Source organism: Pantherophis guttatus, chromosome 7 (assembly GCF_059756535.1).
Source record: "Pantherophis guttatus breed Tessera chromosome 7, ASM5975653v1, whole genome shotgun sequence".
Lineage (NCBI taxonomy): Eukaryota > Metazoa > Chordata > Lepidosauria > Squamata > Colubridae > Pantherophis > Pantherophis guttatus.
The window spans coordinates 2,744,701-2,762,208 of NC_142069.1; the positions used below are offsets into that span (position 1 = coordinate 2,744,701).

At 46.5% G+C, this 17,508-nt stretch overlaps 1 protein-coding gene across 2 annotated transcripts; it reads right to left on the reverse strand.

Annotated features, from left to right (window-relative positions):
• Positions 1–313: 313 nt before the first annotated feature.
• CEP41 (centrosomal protein 41) lies at positions 314–17,204 on the reverse strand. 2 transcript variants are annotated; one of them, XM_034407110.2, is made up of 11 exons: positions 16,950–17,204; positions 13,141–13,204; positions 12,029–12,076; positions 8,416–8,477; positions 7,748–7,817; positions 6,250–6,391; positions 5,533–5,687; positions 4,614–4,681; positions 3,613–3,727; positions 2,161–2,379; positions 314–521 (listed from the first exon to the last, which is right to left on the reverse strand). In XM_034407110.2, the coding sequence occupies exons 1-11, from the start codon at positions 16,980–16,982 to the stop codon at positions 373–375; spliced, it is 1,125 nt and encodes a 374-aa protein (XP_034263001.2). In that variant the 5' UTR covers positions 16,983–17,204; the 3' UTR covers positions 314–372. The 2 variants fall into 2 exon arrangements, with proteins under 2 accessions (XP_034263001.2, XP_034263002.2); XM_034407111.3 differs by lacking the exons at positions 12,029–12,076; positions 13,141–13,204; positions 16,950–17,204 and adding an exon at positions 10,418–11,003.
• Between the last annotated feature and the right edge of the window lie 304 nt (positions 17,205–17,508).

Below are 17,508 nucleotides of genomic sequence, written 5' to 3' on the forward strand. Positions count from 1 at the left end.
TAAACAGCTTCTGAACCCCTTTTGCTGAACCCTGAAATTCTCCAGCTGCTTCGACCCAAACTCTGGTCCAATTGCATCTGCCACCCTCCGGACTAATTTTCCTCTAGTGCAGTTCAGTTATTCTGTGGGTCTCTCCAGAAGTTCTTGGTTGCCTGGGTAGAGTTAAATCGTACCTTTCCCTCTTCGGTTTTTTGGGGAAGAGGAAAGACGTGGGAACCCTCAGCGGGATTCAGCTCCCCCAAAACGTGCTTTACAGGCTCCTCCCTCCCCCGTCCAAGCTACCTTCCTAAAAAGCAAAGAGGGGCCGGGCCTGTCAGGTTAAACGGCCCTGAGGAAACGGGCCCTCTTTTATTCTCGTGAAAGGGTGCCGGGCTACCGCCAAGGCCTGTTCTGCAGGCTGCTGCTGCTGAGGGAGCGGGTGGTGAGAGGTGCCGTAGCCGGGTTGGTGCTGGGCAGGTTCTGGCTGCTCTTCACGGCGACGGCTTTGCAATCCCGGGCGGACGATCCGCGGCTGAGACGGCCTAGGGAGAAAGGACCAAGAGGAAGGAAGCGATCAGGGCAACGGGCCCGTCTAGCAGTAGAAGCTGGGTTATGTGACCCCCGGGACACTGCAGCCGTCATAAATACGAGTCAGTCGGCAAGCGTCTCAATTTGGATCACGTGACCATGGAGATACTGCAACGGTCGTAAGTGTGGAAAACGGTCATCAGTCGCTTTTTCCTGTGCTGTCGTAACTTCGAATGGTTGTTAAGCGAACTGTTGTTAAATCAAGGATTATCTGTAGAAATCACCTCTCATTAACAAAGTACCAGGCAGGAGTTAGAAGGCACCACCCTTTTTTTGACACACACACACACACACACACACGCACGCACGCACGCACGAACCAGCCAGAGTAACAATCCATTCTGGAGACCCCAGGCTCTCTGCTTTTGTCGCACAATTAAAAAGCCACATTAGGGACACTGCTAATTTTTCTATCTTTTTTTCTGTACCACTTTTCGATCCTGCTCTATGGAGTGGAGAGTTGGGTCTCTGACCAGAAAGCCCCTTGAAGAGACTTAGAAGCATTTGAAATGTGGATTGACGAGCGGCCGTTACCTATAAGCTGGCTTGACAAAATCAGAAAGGAGGAGGGGATAAGCCGCCTGGGAAAAGCCAAGGGAAATCATCAAAAGCGTAAAAAAAAGCAAAAGTTAGAATATTTTGGACATGGGATGCGACACCCGGAAAAATACGGCATCTTTCACTTAATCCTCCAAGGGAAGATTGAAGGCAAAGGAGGTCCAGGCAGAAAAGCAACCTTAATGGCTTCAAAATCTAAGGGACCGGTTTGGACAAAACTCAGCACTTTTTCGTGCTGCTGTTGATAAAAATAGGATTGCCAACGTCCGATGACGGATTTGGCACAAGAAGAAGAAGGGACACTGCAACTGTCATATATGAACGACAACAGGGTAGCCTTCCCAAATTGAGCCCTACCCCCATGTGCCAGCTACTACCCCGTTTGCTCCATGGCAGTGCTACCTCTGGGTCGATGGGAAGGGCAGCCCCAATGTATGTGCCAGTTGTCTGAAGTTATTGCAGCTACACACCAGACCGCTCGCCTAGCACTGTAGCCAGGCCTGCCATGAGGGTCTTGTCGAGGGCAATGGGGTGGGTGTGCCAGGACCATTTGTTGAGAACCCTTGACAGCAGCCATGTTATCTGCTCCTGGGTGGGTGGTTGCGTGCGCTCTGAATCACAATTTGTCCTTCATTGTCTTTGGAGATGCTCAGTCGTGCTTTTTCCAAAAGGCAACTGGACTTTCTTGGCTTTTTTTCCTTGAAGACGTGTCGCTTCTCATCCAAGAAGCTTCTTCAGTTCTAATCGAAGATTTTCCAGTTCTTCTTCAGTTAGAACCAAAGAAGCTTCTTGGATGAGAAGCAAAATGTTTTCAGGAAAAACTGAAAAAAACCTGAGAAAGTCCAGGTGCCTTTACGAAAAGTACCTTTGGGACAATGTGTCCTTTTAACGCAGAGCCCGGCGTGGCCTGACTGGACTCTATTTAAGCTTAGCGCAAGTTCCCCCCAGATCAGCCTTTCAGGAAGGGGGAGGGGGTTGTCTCTGGCCTTGCGGCTTCTGAAGACAAATGGGGGGAGGGGGGAGAGAATGTCTTACTGGCAGGATCGCTGGGAAGCTGTTCCTCCTGCAGGTAGTACTGTATCTTTTGCAGATCCTCTGCGGTAAACCTCCACTTGTTTTCGGCGGTTTGGGGGAGGGGCGGCTGTGGGGTGGCTTTCTTCCGGGTGTTCCCAGGCTGACTGGAGACCAGGCAGGAGGCGGGGAAGGAGCCGGTCACCAGGCCTTCGGGGATCTTCTGAGCAATGACTCGGAGACCTGAGAGAATGGGAGGATAATAAGATGGTAGGAAAGACTCAAAAAATAAAGATAGGTAGGACTGCGGAAAAAAACCATGGCTACCAACCTGCCTTCCATGGAGGACCTGTATACTGCACGAGTCAAAAAGAGGGCTGGGAAAATATCTACAGACCCCTCGCATCCTTGACATAAAGTGTTTCAACTCCTACTCTCAGAACGACGCTATAGAGCACTGCACACCAGAACAACTAGACACAAGGACAGTTTTTCCCCGAATGCCATCACTCGGCTAAACAACTACATCTCACAACCCTTGTCTTATGCCCTGGGATGTCAAACCACCTAGTAGGGCTGTATAACTTATTATCCTTCTCATCTTTCCTATTACCTATTTGTGGCTTGTGTCTCATGATTTATGTTGACTGCTTTTATTTAGTATCCTATTATGATTTGTGTTGACTGTTTATTTGGTAGCCTCTGACTATCACTGGGTGTGGTATCTTATGATTTATGATGATTGTATCTTATGATTATGATCATGATTTATCACTTGTTGCTTGTATGTACACTGAGAGCTTCTATACCGGAGACAAATTCCTTGTGTGTCCAATCACACTTGGCCAATAAAGAATTCTATTCTAATTCTAATTCTAATTTTATTTTCTATTCCAATGATGGCGAACCTTTTCGGCACCAAGTGCTTGCTGAAATGGGAGCGCACGCGCTCATGTCTGGGCCGCAACCTGGAAGAGGAGCTGCCCAGGGCGCATGTCTGCACCCGAAAATGAACTTTGGCAAGCTAATGTTCTGGGTTTCTGGTGCACATGCGCGTGTGACGATCAGTTAGCTGGCACTCATGCTCACGCAGGAAAACAGAAGACCAGCTCTTCTTTCAGTTTCCAGCACTGCTGCACACAAAATGGCCAGCTGATCGTCGTGCGCCAGAAACCCAGAAGAGGAACGGGTGATGCCGTGGGTGCCAGGCAACATGGCTCCGTGTACCACTTCGGGCATGCGTGCCATAGGTTCGCCATCACGGTTCTATTCTATTATTATTTTCTATTTTATTTTCTATTCTATTAATTCTAAGAATTCTAATTCTTTCTCACTCTAAAAAACTCCATCCAATTACAGGGATGGAATGAGAAGAGTCGGTCCCCTAATGCCAACTTCCTGGCCTTTCTCTTCTCTGTGCTTCAGTGGATCCCAGCTGGGAAGGAGGTGGATCCTAAGGCCTCCGAGCCTTCCTACCTCCAGAAAGCATGAACAGGTTCTCGAAGCCCCTCTCGCACATGGTGCTGGCTGCTTGGCTGGCCACCCGCTCGTCATCGTCATAAAGGATGATAATCTTCCCGTGAGCATTTTTCTAGGGGGTGGAGGGGGTTAAGGATCCAAAGCTCTGTGGGGGTTGTGGCCCGTCAGCGGACTGTACAGCTACTAGCTGATTCTGACAGTGAGGAGGCTGGTGTGGTGCTGCGCCAGCAGCCTGTGCAGCTGGCGCTCGAGTCGGACAATGAGGAGGCTGGAGAAGATGTGGTGCCAGAGGCAGGGATTCAGCCAGGACCTTCAGAACCTCCCTTAAGTGAAGAGGATGAAGAGGAGGAGCCTCTTCTCGAAGCACGAGTGCACAGAGCTGTTAAAAGGCAGGAGTGGCTCCTCAGGAGGAGCTCTCCTCGAGAGTAAGGCTTGGGGCTAATTGGCCACTCCCCTAGCCTATTTAAGGAAGGATGACGACTAATGCAATTTGCAGGGAACAACTTCGTTCACATTCCTTCGTGTCTTGATTCCAGAAACGTTTGATTTGGCTCTTGTTTCTCTCTTGTCAGTTTTCCTGCAAATTGCTTCTGGGCATTCTGCCAACCACAGTAAAATTACAGTTATCTGGAATACTGTGCCTCAGAATTGAGTTATTATTCTTTGGATTCTTGTCGGCTGTTAATGAAGTTAAATTAACAGCCCTTGTTCAGAAAAGACTGATTTAAACTGTACTTGTGTTCGAACAACTACTAAGAAAGCTCATTAGTAGTCTTTAATTAGTAAATTAAGGTTTGTACGGATTTTGTGTGTGCTGCGTTCTTTGGGGTCCGTAGCTGGGGCAGAACAGTGGGGAGAAGAGAGAGATAGAGAAGCAGCCTTCCCCGAGTCCTCCTCCCTCTGTTTCTGAGAGGTCCTTGGCACACTCTGAGCTTGGTTGTTTTCTTGCAGACGTTTCATGACCCAGCTAGGGAACATCATCACTTCATAAAGGATACGTATTCCAAAATGCTGTTGGTGTAGGGATTCATCGTTCGGGAGAGAGTAGCGATGGGATAGGAGTGAGCTGAAAGGAAAGACAAATAGGCTAGAAAAAGGCACAAAGGAACCTGGGTCAAATAACAGAGGACGAGTCCACAGCAATAGGTTCTTATACGGAAATGGAGGCCGAGCTTCTATAGCAGGGCGCTCCAAACTTGGCAACTTTAAGACTTGTGGACTTCAAACTCCCAGAATTCCTCAGCCAGCTGGGAGTTCTAACAAGGGGCTGAGCAGCCTGTTCAGTCGGGATTGCAGTGTCCTGTTGCAGGGAGGGCTGCCCCTTCTGTCCTCCCACAAAGTGCCCCCGCGGGGACACAGTGAGGAGTTCCTACGCCTTTTGTTCTGACCCAGCCTTCGCAAGTAGTGATAAGCGAGTAAAACAAACCCCTTTTTATAACAAGGCAGTAACAGTCTTTTATTCACGTGGATAAACAAAAAATCTAACGTAATTAGTTCCAAGAAAAACTGGTTCTCGCCAAGGAATCCAAATTGTTTGGTGTATACTAGAAAATGAATGGTTTTCTCTGACAATTGGCCCCTCCCAAACTCCTGCTATTTATTTCCCACCCAGGGAGGGGCTGGCTAGCGTCTACTTTTGCTTTTCCCTGAGAGCCGGCTTATTGCTTTCCTTTGCTCTCCTCTCCTCTCCTGTGCATCTGGGATGGGCCCCATCTGTTCCTCTCGCTCAACTCAGCTCAGGCCCCCAAGACAGCAGCCTCTCCATCTGGTGGAGGACGGAACCCCGGCTCTGCCTCTGCCGCTGCTTCAGAGCCTTCCAACGGCTCCAAAGGTGGCCCAGGCCCTCCCTCAATCTCCTCCTCGTCTGACTCTGCTAGCTCTGCTGGCAGCCAACGGGCCACAACACCTCTGTCTCACCTCCCACAAGGTGGCACTGGTCGTAGGCATCTCGCTCTCGCACGTCCAGCAGCAGGTAAGGGCAGTCGGGATAAGGTCCGTTGTTGGGAACTGTCCCCTCCGTCTCCTTGGGGTCGCCTTTGCCCAGGTCCAGCTCACCTACCCCACTGATGACGCTGGGAGAAAGAAGAAACGTTATGAACCCTGGAATAAGGTTTCCTTGCTGGGTCTAAACTGCTGGCTTCTACAGCTATCGGTATCGGAGAGAAAGTCTCTCAGGTGGTCAGCAGAGAGGACAAAGTCACCCCCCACCCCCAAATCATAGGTGTTGGAGATTCTCACACCCCAAGGGCTGAGAATTTGGGCCTGTAGAGATTCTACAACCATCCAGGTCATGGTTGTCCCAAAGGTGCTTTTTCAGATGACAACTGGACTTTCTGGGGGTTTTTTTCCTTTTGAAGACGTTTTTGCTAGGTAACATCGCCAGTGCTAGAAGAGAGCGGGGTTTGCGGAGAGGAGGACAAAACTCATTTAAACAACTGTCTTGCTTAGCAACAGAAATGTTGGGTCCAATTGTGGCCATAAATTGAGGACTACCTTGTACTGTCAATCTCTCTCTTCTGAGTTTTGTCTAAGAACTGAGCCATCAAGGAAATACACATGCGGAGAGGAGATGAGAGAGGGGAGAGAGGGAGGGGAGGGGAGGGGAGGGGGGAGAGACCTCTGCATATCGGATACCTCTGTAAGGTGGAGCGATAGGACTCTCCAGCTCCGGTGTTGTTGATGAACAAGATGGGACTGGCTGGTTTCTCCTCAGGGCTGCCTTTGCCGTTGGTCTCTGCTATCTCGAGACTGGTCTCTGCAGGAGCCGCGTCGCCTTCTGAAAAGGGGGCAAGTGAAAGTGGGGTACATAACTCTCGGGGCTCACAACGAGAGGCTGGAAGCACCCCCAAGGCCCATCTCAGTTTGCTCCTCCCAGGAGGATTCTGTGGAGGGCTCGCAAGCAGGAGTCGGTGGCCCTCTCTTTCCCCACCACTGTCTCCTTGCCACAGGAATCCCTGGATCCAAAGATGAATATGGAGTCTTCAAGACTAATGGCCTTGAAATGCATCCGGGTTTTTAATATATTTATTGGTATCCCACCATTATTATTATTATTTTTATTATTATTTTTATTATTATTATTTACAAAACTCAAGAACATATCCATCACAGCTTCCTCTTCCTATTTTCCCAACAACAAAACAACCCTGAGAGGTGGATTGTGCTGGGAAAGAGAGACTGGCTCAAAGTCACCTACTTGTCTTTTATGCCTAAATCGGAATTAGAACTCACAGCCTCCTGGTGATTGGCCCAAAATCACCCAGCCAGCTTTTGAGACAGGATTAGAACTCATAGGTTCCTGTTGATTGGGCAAGAGTCACCTAGCTGGCTTTCATATCTGCAGGACTAGAATTCAGTCTTCTGGGGTCCAAAGTAACCCAGCTAGTAACTTTGGCACCTAAGGCGGGATTAGAACTCATTGTCTCTTGGTGACTGGTCCAAAGTCACCCAACTAGCATTTGTGCCTAAGGCAGGACTAGAGTTCACAGCCTCCTGGTTTTTAGCCTGATGTCTTAAACCATTAAACCAATTGGCTGCCCCCATTCAGATATATCAATTGTTACATAGGCATCTGATAAGAGGCAGAGCAGAGGTTTTGCATACAGAGAATCCCATTTAAAAATCCCCCCAAGTTCCATAGAGGGACTCAGATGTGTCTCTGGCCTCAGGATGCAAAGCAACCATTTTGTGTATCTAATCAATGTATGTAGCTGTTGCTTGACATGCAACCCAGAATGGGATAGAGGTGAAACACAGAACAGTACCAAAATAAAGTAGCACAATATAGATGAATAATTGTTAAATGTTTGTGTGCTTTATCTTGCTGTAAACTGTTCGGAGTCGCTTTGAACTACAAGACGGGCAGCAAATAAATTAGATAGATAGATAGATAGATAGATAGATAGATAGATAGATAGATAGATAGGGACAGACAGAGAAAGAAAGAAAGAAAGAAAGAAAGAAAGAAAGAAAGAAAGAAAGAAAGAAAGAAAGAAAGAAAGAAAAGAAAGAAAGACAGAAAGCTTCTAGTCAACCCCCTCCCATTATAGGAATTTAAAATAACATGAATTTAATTTCTAAGCCGCCTTGTAACAAGATGGGCAGCAAACAAATTTAATAAATAAATAAACACCATCTAGTTTTTGGCCTTCTTCAGGTGGCCCTTTCAAGGTTTCATCCGACAGAGTGGCAACCTGAATCACCTGCAGGAGAAAGAAAGGGCAAAATCAGCTTAGCTCTAGTTACACAGGGGTGTCAAACTGGCGACCCATGGGCCAGATGAGTCGTGCGCGGACCACGCCCACCCCAGCTCTGCGGGGGAAAAAATGTCGTGAAATGTCACGTGACGGCAACATGGCACCGCGAGTTTGACACCTGTGGCCTAATACAATGTTTCTCAGTCATGACAACTTTTAAGGTGTGTGGACCCCAAGTCCCAGAATTCCCCAACTAACGACATTAAGAGTGCTTGTCTCTTTAGCAATAGCAATAGACTTACTGAACCTTCTGCTGCTTAATCAAATGTTTCTCAAGTGAGGGTATTTTTAAGGTGTCTGGACTTCAACTCCCAGAATTCTGGATTGCGGGGGTGGGGTGGGGATGCTGGCTGGGGAATTCTGTGAGTTGAAGTCCAGACAATGTAAGGCTGCCAGGGTTGAGAAACGCTGCTGTAGAAGTTGCAGGCGGACAGAGCCCACTCCCCACCCGGTTTCTGAACAGACCCCACTCAGCCCCCCTGAGATGGCCAGAGCTGGAAGGGAGGGGAGCATTTAATATTCATGGACAAAACCAGGAGCATACCAGTTGGGCAAATGTAGACACTTTTAGCCTCTTGAAGAGCTCATCTTTCTTGTATCTGTAATCTGCAAAACACAGAGGAGCATTTGGTTAATCGTCAACTCAATGGAGGACCCAGCTTTTAATTTTGAAAAACCTGGAATTTCCAGACAGTTCACTCATTGTTTCAGGCACAGGTCACCAGGAACAGGAGCTGAGTTCAAAACACCCCAAGTTTATTACATGCTACCTGTACACAAGAATCTGATTTGCTGATGGTCAAGCCAAATTGGTGCTAGAAAAGGGTCAAGGGAATTCATGAGGGGCTGGACTTGGGTCTCTTATGGGAACGCAGTGACTCCAAATTGATGATGCATTTGACCCTATACTCTCGGGCTCTGCCTGCTTATCTCCTACAATCAGGGTCTCCAAAGTGGCCACTTTAATAAGACTTGTGGACTTCAACTCCCAGAATTCCCCAACCAGCCATACATGGAATTCTGGGAATTGAAGTCCACAAGTCTTATTAAAACTGCCAGGTTTGGAGACCCCTGTCCCACATTGTGAGCTGCCCAGAGTTGTTTTAACGGGGTGGCCATATAGATCTTTCAAATAAATCAGCAACTAAAATCCAGTTCACATGCTATATTTTTCTCTGTTTTGCTTTTTGAAATACGTACAATTCACGGAAGTGAACTTCAGCCCAATTTGAGATCTGCCATGACAAATTCTTTATGTCTGTAATCTTGACTCAGTTCTCCAGTTTAAGAAAACTCTACACCACAGCTGTCATTTGAAAGTGCAGCTGTGTCTTCAGTAGGAGAGCATCTAGTTTTCTTTGTGTATTATTTATTTATTTTATTTATTTCGGTTATATATTGCCTTTATTATTTTTATAAACAAGTCAAGGTGGAAAACTTATCAACAGAGTGACTTCGGGCCCCATCTCACTGTCAGCCCAGCTCCCCTCACAGGGTTATTGTGGTAAAAATAGGAAGAAGGAAGGCAGGAAGCTGGGTTTCAGGGCTAAGGCAGGACTAGAACTCCCTGTCTCCTGGTGATTGGCTTGAAGACACCCAGCCAGCTCTCATTTCTAAGGCAGGACTAGAACTCACCATCTCCTGATGATTAGCCCAAAGTTACTCAATGGACTTTCACGCCTAAAGCAAGACTAGAACTCACCATCTCCTGGTGCTTGGCCCAAAGTCACCCAGCCAGCCAGCTCTCATTTCTAAGGTGGGACTAGAACTCATCGTCTCCCGGTTTCTAGCATCTGTCTTCACCACTAGACCAAACTGGCTCTCAATTTCATCCATTTGAAGCAACCTTGAGAGCATGAATGTCCAACCTTGACAACTTTAAGTCCCGTGGACTTCAACTCTTGTGTATGGCTGGCTGGGGAATTCTGGGAGTTGAAGTTCACAGTTCCTAAAGTTGCCAGGTTGGACACCTCTGCTTTCAATCTCTTTTAAAGGGTTTCTCCCCATTGCACAATTTAGCATGTGCCAAGCCCTCCCTAGGCTGACAAGCGAAGGCTTGATGAATAGGAATGATAAGAATTCCAGATAATATGAGCAAAGAAATGAAGAAGAATTACTTGACTTATTACAGAAATGGATTTTGGCACTATTTACAAAAAAATCTTTCATCACCTGACACTAGACTAGCCTGAAAACAAGGATGATTTCCCATCAAAATCAGACCAACAATAATAATTTATTTATTTAGTGTATAGTTTAAATAAAGTGTCAGCAAATATATATATAAGATATGTGGACAATCAGACCAAGATATCTTACTGCTAAAAGTCCCATAAAAAATGCAAGCAAGCAAGCAACCACAATGATACATTTAGCAATAGCTTCCTGACTAATCACATATAAATTTTGCACCTTTGGATCCAATATTTTAGCAACGATCATATATGTCTCCCAAATCTGAGACCTTCCTGAGATGCCCGCTACAACAGCCATCATCCCAGCAGCCCAAAAATCACAGTTCCTCCCAAGTCCCCAGCGCAGTCTACCTGGAGCTGATTCAGAAGATCCGTTTGAGTTTTCAGACATTTTAAATCCAAGATGCAACGCCGGTTTAAAAAAAAAAAAATCCTTTCAGATCAGCGGGAATGCCGGTTTTGCAAAAGAGAAATAACGTTGGCTTGTTCTTTCTTGGTTCTGTATGTCAGAGAGGCAAGTGAGGACGGCACCTGTGGGCGCCTTGGTTTTGATTTTCCAGCCTTTTTTACGACTTGACTCAAGTTACAGAAGGAAGACAGAAGCAACCCTGTGTGGGCTTTTCAGATTGCCTCGTACAGTCTCATATATCCCTGAGAAAGCTCAGTTACCTAAAGCCACACACAAGGTGCTCATTCACTCAAAGGGCACACTTTGCCACCTAAGCAGAGTTGAAGCACAATGCAAGGCTAAGAGAAAAGGCACACCAGGAGTGCGGAGTAGAGAGTTCAAAGCAAAAACAAAAAACGGATAGAAACACAGCAAGGATTGTGACAGTGTCACAACCAACCACGGCTAGTGTTTCAGCACACAAAAGCCCTCCGTTAAAAGGAGGATGTTATGAAACCAGCTCTTTCAGCCGAACGAAGCAGTCAGGATGAACAGCACAGAGGAAGAACACTTAAAAAGAAAAATACACTTAAACGAGGATACCTGAAGTTCTGCCAATATGACACAATAGTTCTAAAATCAAAGCAGGCAGTTTAGAAACCTCTTAAGATGTTTTTTTCAGATTCCATCAGGACCAGCCAACATTGCCGGTGGCAAAAAGACCGTAGGAACGGTGCTCGTAACGCCTAGATAGAAAGTACCCAGCGCCCATCCCTGGTTCATTAAGTCGGTTCCCATGCGCAAAACAGACACACCCAAATTCACGATGCAGGAAATGTTAGCATTGTGGAGGGGGGGGGGAATTTTCTAGTTCTAATTAATGAAGGTGTGGCCAGATTATGATACCAAAGCACAGGAGTTAAATTATTGTGGGAAGATGACGGAAAGTTGTAAGATGGGTCTTCATGGCGCTTGTGGAAGCTCAGGAGGAAAGTAAATGAATGAGGAGGAAACAGGAGGGGGAAAGAGCCAGTTTGGTGTAGTGGTAAAAGTCCTGGCCTAGAAATCAGGTGATGGTGAGTTCTAGTCCCGCCTTGGGCATGAAAGCTGGCTGAGTGACTTGGGCCAATCATCAGGAGACTATAAGTTCTAGTCCTACTTTATGCATGTAAGATGCTGGATGACTGTGGGCCAATCACCAGGAGACAGGGAGTTCTAGTCTCACCTTAACCACAAAAGCTGGCTGGGTGACTTGGGCCAATCACTCTCTTTCAGTCCAACTCACCTCACATAGTTGTTGTGACGGGGAAAATAGAAGGATGAAAGGGCATTAGGTATGTTCATCTCCTTCAGTTACTTATAAAGTAAGAAAGGTTGGATAAAATTCTAATAAATGAATAAAAGTAAAAATAAAAAGTGTCTTTTTTGTAAAGCAATTTGTAAATCAGTGGCCATGCTGGCTGGGGCATTCCACACATTTTAAAGTTGCTAAGTTTGAGAAACACTGGACTAGTCTGTGACCCCGTGATTATAGAGCTGATTTTAGACATTTGAGTTCTTGTTACGGTACTCACTTCTCTTGATCTCTTCTAGTTTTTCAGTGTACTTGGTCATACTGCTACCTGTGGAAGAAAAGACACTCAGTAAGGCACTTAGGAAAGAGATGACAATCTTTACCAAAAACTCAGCTCAGCCATCTGTTTTTATTCCAAATAATTTATGTGTAATTAACAGGATTAGCAGGGCTGGAAAATCAGAAATATCCTCAGAACTGCCGAGTCTGGCTTTGGGTGCTTTGAAATATGTATTTATTTCTCGCATATTCCTCTCCAAAGTCCTCTGAAGACTTTTTTTCCCTTGCCTATTTTTGTCCTCTCAAGAATAGATTATGTTAATAAGGCTAAGAAAAGAAAGCCGGCTTCAGGATTGGGCTTGTTATTTATTTTGCCAGGCGCACGCAGGAACCAATCGATATTTATTCGGTCAATGACCAGCAAAAATTATGATATTACCTAGTTGGATAATGAAATGTCTGCAAGAAAACAACCAAGCTCAGAGAGCACCAAGGACCCCACAGTTGTCAATGTTGCTGTTGTTGTCTTCCTGTCTCCCCTCCAGCATTGATGTTGTTACCTAGTTGGGTAATTAAATGTAGGGAACCACCACCAGCTCACAAAGCACCAAGGACCAGTCTTCCTCCTTCTCCACTTTGCACGCTCCACTCCCTTCTAGAACTGATGATGTTACCTAGTTGGGTAATGAAATGTCTCCAGTAAAGGAGTATATGAGGGGTCCTTGGTGCTCTAAAAGCTTGGCTGTTTTCCTGCAGATGTTTCATTGCCCAAATGAGGTAACATCATCAGAGCAAGCCATTAAGAATATAAAGTGAGAGCAAATCCCACTCCTTACTAGCACTGATGATGTTACCTAGTTGGGTCACGAAACGCCTGTAAGAAAAGGTCCAAGGTCATAGAGCACCAAGGACCCCACAGTCAAGGGCAACCCATTCCTGGCAGCCATTGTGGCCCTCATGCTCTGATCTCATAGTGCACACACTCTCTGGGTGAAGTCACAGCTTCTCACACGAAGTTTAGCGCTTGGATTATCAAATGAAAAACGCTTAAGCATTTTGCTGTCCCTTCAAACCTCTCCCCCCACCCCCTCAAAAAAGCAGATTTCAACTTACCGGTGTCAAGGCGAGTTTTTACATGCTGGTATTTAGGATTCTGTGGGATCCTTTTGGTCAAGAACTGCTTACCGGGAGGGGGAGAAAGTGAAAAGAAAACCATCAGATAATTACCCAGGAAGAAGGGAAAAATAGTATGATTGCGATATGCACACAACTTTTGAAAACGAAGACCGCAGAACCACCACACTAAAAGATACATGATGCTGAAACACTCAAAGTTGATACAGGTAGTCCTTGACTTACAACCATTCTAAGTTACAATGGTGCTGAAAAAAAAAGTGATTTATGACCATGTTCCACACTTACAACCACTGCAAGTGACATAATCAAAATTGGGATGCTTGGCAACTGACTCATAGTTATTTATTTATGACGGTCGCAGTGTCCTGGGGGCCTTTTGCAATATTCTAACAAGCCAAGATTCACCTTACAACTGTGGGACTAACTTAACAGCTACAGTGGTTCACTTAACAACATTGGCAAGAAAGGTCGTAAAATGGGCAACACTCTCTTGCTTAGCAAATGAAATTTGGGGCTCAATTGTAGTCATATGTCAAGGACTACCTGTGTACACTCTCTTTCTCTCCCTCTCTCTCCTGTGTGTGTTTGTGTGTGTGTGTGTATACACACACACACCCCTCAGTTGCATCCTAATATTTTCCTCTTGGGGAAGCAGTATCTGCTGTTCCTCCCCAACGTCTACAATTCCAGCATGTTGAGGAAAAAAAAGAAGAGAAAGCCTATTATGTTTTCACACATTACACTAAGCCATAATCCAATCTGTTTGGTTTCATTTGCCAGGTTTTTTTTTTTTATTTTTGATTGGCAACTTTTTTTTTTTTTTCCAATGGATTAATTTTATTCACGGGGGAATCCAAATGTATAATGTTGCCTCACAGTGCTCAACTATCTTCTAAACGGGGGAAGCCAGATTCACTTAACTGTGTGATTCACTTAATAGCGGCAGTGATTCACTTAACAACCGCAGCAAAAAAAAGGAAGTTAATAAAATTGTCATGACTCATTTAAAAATCACCTCACTTACCAATGGAAATTTTGCTCCCAACTGTGGCCATAAACTGAGGACTACCTGTATCTAATTGCTCTGGACTTCCTATGTCAATGAAGACTACATCATCCAGGACAAAAGTATCTAAAAGAGATGAAATCATGGCAACTAGACCAAAGTATGTTAATCTGAGACATTTTGTTACTCATCCACGTAATTTCATCAGTCAAAATAAAAAATTATGTAGTTAGGCAGAAAGTCTCTGACTTTGGTCCAGTTGCCATGATTTAACCTTTTTAAGATACTTTGGGCTTAGTGTTGAATAAAACCCTGTTACAATTTGCTTAACAATCCTGATTTCACAATATTTGTGCAAACAAATCAAGCTAAGGGGTTAGACTCAGGGGTAAAATCCAGCAGGTTCTGGAGAACCGGTAGCAGAAATTTTGAGTAGTTCGGAGAACCAGTGGCCCCAGAGTGGAGTGGGAATGGAGATTTTGCAATATCCTTCCCCTGCCACGCCCACCAAGCCACACCACACCCACCAAGCCACCAGTAGTAAAAAAATTAGAATTCCACCACTGGAGACTACATTGCTAAACTTGGTTAGTTCTAATCCTTTTTGTGTGTGTGTGTAGCTAATATGTTGTATAAAGCTGTATATTTGGTTAAATTTTGGCTCAGTATATTGCATCAACTAAAAAACTGGTTATTTGAGTTAATCTAGTGTGTTTCTTGATGCCAATCAGCATGCATAAAAGGCATTCCCAGAAAGAGGAAAACTGTAATTTCAGGGCCTCTCACAGGGAGATACCTGGCCTCATGCCACCTATACTAACTTGGTACTACCCTGCCAAATGTATTACTACAGCCGTGGGAACTAAATTTCAACATATTTCAAGCAAACCAGGTTAGTCTACTTTCTGCTTAAGAATTTCAATTTCAGGAATGTCTACCACCATCCAATTTCTGGAGGACAGAATTCACAGATGAATTAAATAATTAATAAAAAGGAGTCGTGAAGGTGCTTTCTTTTTTTCTTCAAAAGGCAACTGGACTTGCTGGTTTTTCTTTGAAGACATTTTGCTTCCCATCCAAGAAGCTTCTTCAGCTCTGACTGGATGGTGGGGAAGGGAAGGATTAATACTTCTTGTAGACAGCTGGTCATTTGCAGCCATTTTAGAGAGCCGTTGAGGCCACTTGGAGGTTTATCTCTGTCCTCCCTCCAAGTGGCCTCAACGACTCTCTAAAATGGCTGCAAGTGACCAGGTGACTCAAAGTCAGGCTCTCCAGCCCAAATAGCTGAGCTGCAGGATCTAAGGAGCTTCTACTCTTCAAGGAGAACATTTGTAGCTCAGGGTTGACATGCTGCTCTATGAGCTTGCTTGTTTTTTTGCAGACGTTTCGTGACCCAACTAGGTAACATCATCAGTGCTACTAAGGAGTGTGGTTTGCTGTCAGTTTATATTCTGGTGGCTTGCCCTTTCAGTGTTGGTGTGAGTCATCTTAGAGGTTCCTTGGTTGGGCTGTTTACTGTTGGCTCTTTGGCAGTTTCTTGATTGTGATTGTGGGTGTGATGTTAACCTTGGAGTTAATGTCGCAAAGGTGCTTTTTTTCTTCCAAAAGGCAACTGGTTTTTCGTTGAAGACGTTTCGCTTCTCATCCAAGAAGCTTCTTCAGCTTCTGACAAGCAAAGTCACCGGGGGGGAAGCCAGATTCACTTAACAACCAGGTTACTCACTTATCAACTGCCGCCATTCACTTCACAACTGTGGCAAGAGAGGTCGTAAAATGGTCGCAAAACCCACTCAACGAATATTTTACTTAACAACGGAAATCTGGATGTTCTGCTTCGGAGACCACAAAGCCCCCACCCACTCACGAGCGTGTTTTTTTGCGTCCGAAGTTATGCCGGCATGTTAAACTGACGTATGAGCAGTCCTCGCACTTAACGACTGTCGCAGCATCCCGACAGTGATCAAAATTCAGACTCTTGTCGACCGATTCACATTTATGACCGTTGCAGCGTCTCGGGGGTGATGTGATCCCCTTTTGCGACTTTCCGACAGGTAAAGTCAATGGGGTCATTAAGTGAATCTCTCTCCCCCCCACACACTGACTTTGCTTGTCTGAAGCAGTTGCCAAGCGTCCAAAATTCAACCCTGCAAATGTGGGGATGCAGCAACGGTCATAAGTGCGAGGACCGAGGCTCCTAAGTCCCATTTCACAGTGCCGATGTAACTTCGAACACCCAGGATTTGCCTGTATTCCTCCTCCTCCCCCCCTCTTCATCCAGGGAGGCTCTTTTGAGTGATTTGGAGCCGGTCCCTCTCAACCCGGCCTACCTCGCAGGGTTGTTGTAATGGCAAAGAAAGCCAGGGGCGCTACTTATGGGCCTGAAGCCCCTAGAAATGGGCTAAATAGAGCCATATTTATATAAAAAAGCCCAATAATAGTTGTTTTAAATCCCAATCCCGATTTTTTGCGCTAAATTCCGATTTTTCTGGCTGAGTTTATTGCCGCCCCCCCATTCAGAAGCACTAGAAACGCATAAATATAAGAAAAGGGGCCCAATGTTTGATTGACAGCCCCCTCACCGACTCCCTCAGGATACTGGGGACCCCCCCCACAGCGACGAGGCCTGAGGGAGGGGGCTTCTCTAGGGCCTCTTCAGGGCCTTCCCGGTTTGGGGGACCCCCTCAGACCTCCCCCCCGTTAAACCCGGGGTCACGTGCCTCCTCCCCCGCCCTCTGGGAAGCCCCCTCACGACCCCCCCCCGGCGGACCCCCCATTTCACCTCAGGGTCGCCGATGCGCCTCCTCGCCGACATCCTGCCCAACTGTCAGCCTCGCGCACGTCCCGCCCCTCCGCCGGGCCCGCGCGCCCGCGCCAGGCCAATCCGCGCCGGCCTTCAGACCATCCCTCCCCTCCGATTGGCCGATCCCCGCGCCCATCCGCGCTCTCTCCTCCCCCTCCTTCCGAGCGCTGTTGCCAAGTCGGTCGCCGCCCCCCCCCTCACGCCCGCGGATTTTAAAAGTCCCGGTTCGGCTTTCTCTTTTCGCGCGTGCGCGTTGCGGCCCACGAGGCTCAAGGCGAGCGTCGGCGGTTTCCCCGGGTGACGAGAGACGCCTCCGCGCGCCTTGGTTCGGGTTTTTTTTTTTTTATAATGTTTTGGGTTCCTTTCCGAGCGGCGCTGAGGCGGGATTGTGACGTAACAGGGGCTCTGGAGACGCTTCACCGCGGTGTCCTTCCGCTGAGGGGGTCTGCACGGGAGGGGCGGGGCTCGGAGGAGAAGAAGTAGTGCCTTTGTTCCAACACGCGTTTTCCTCCTTTCTGCGCTCACACGTGTTCTGTGG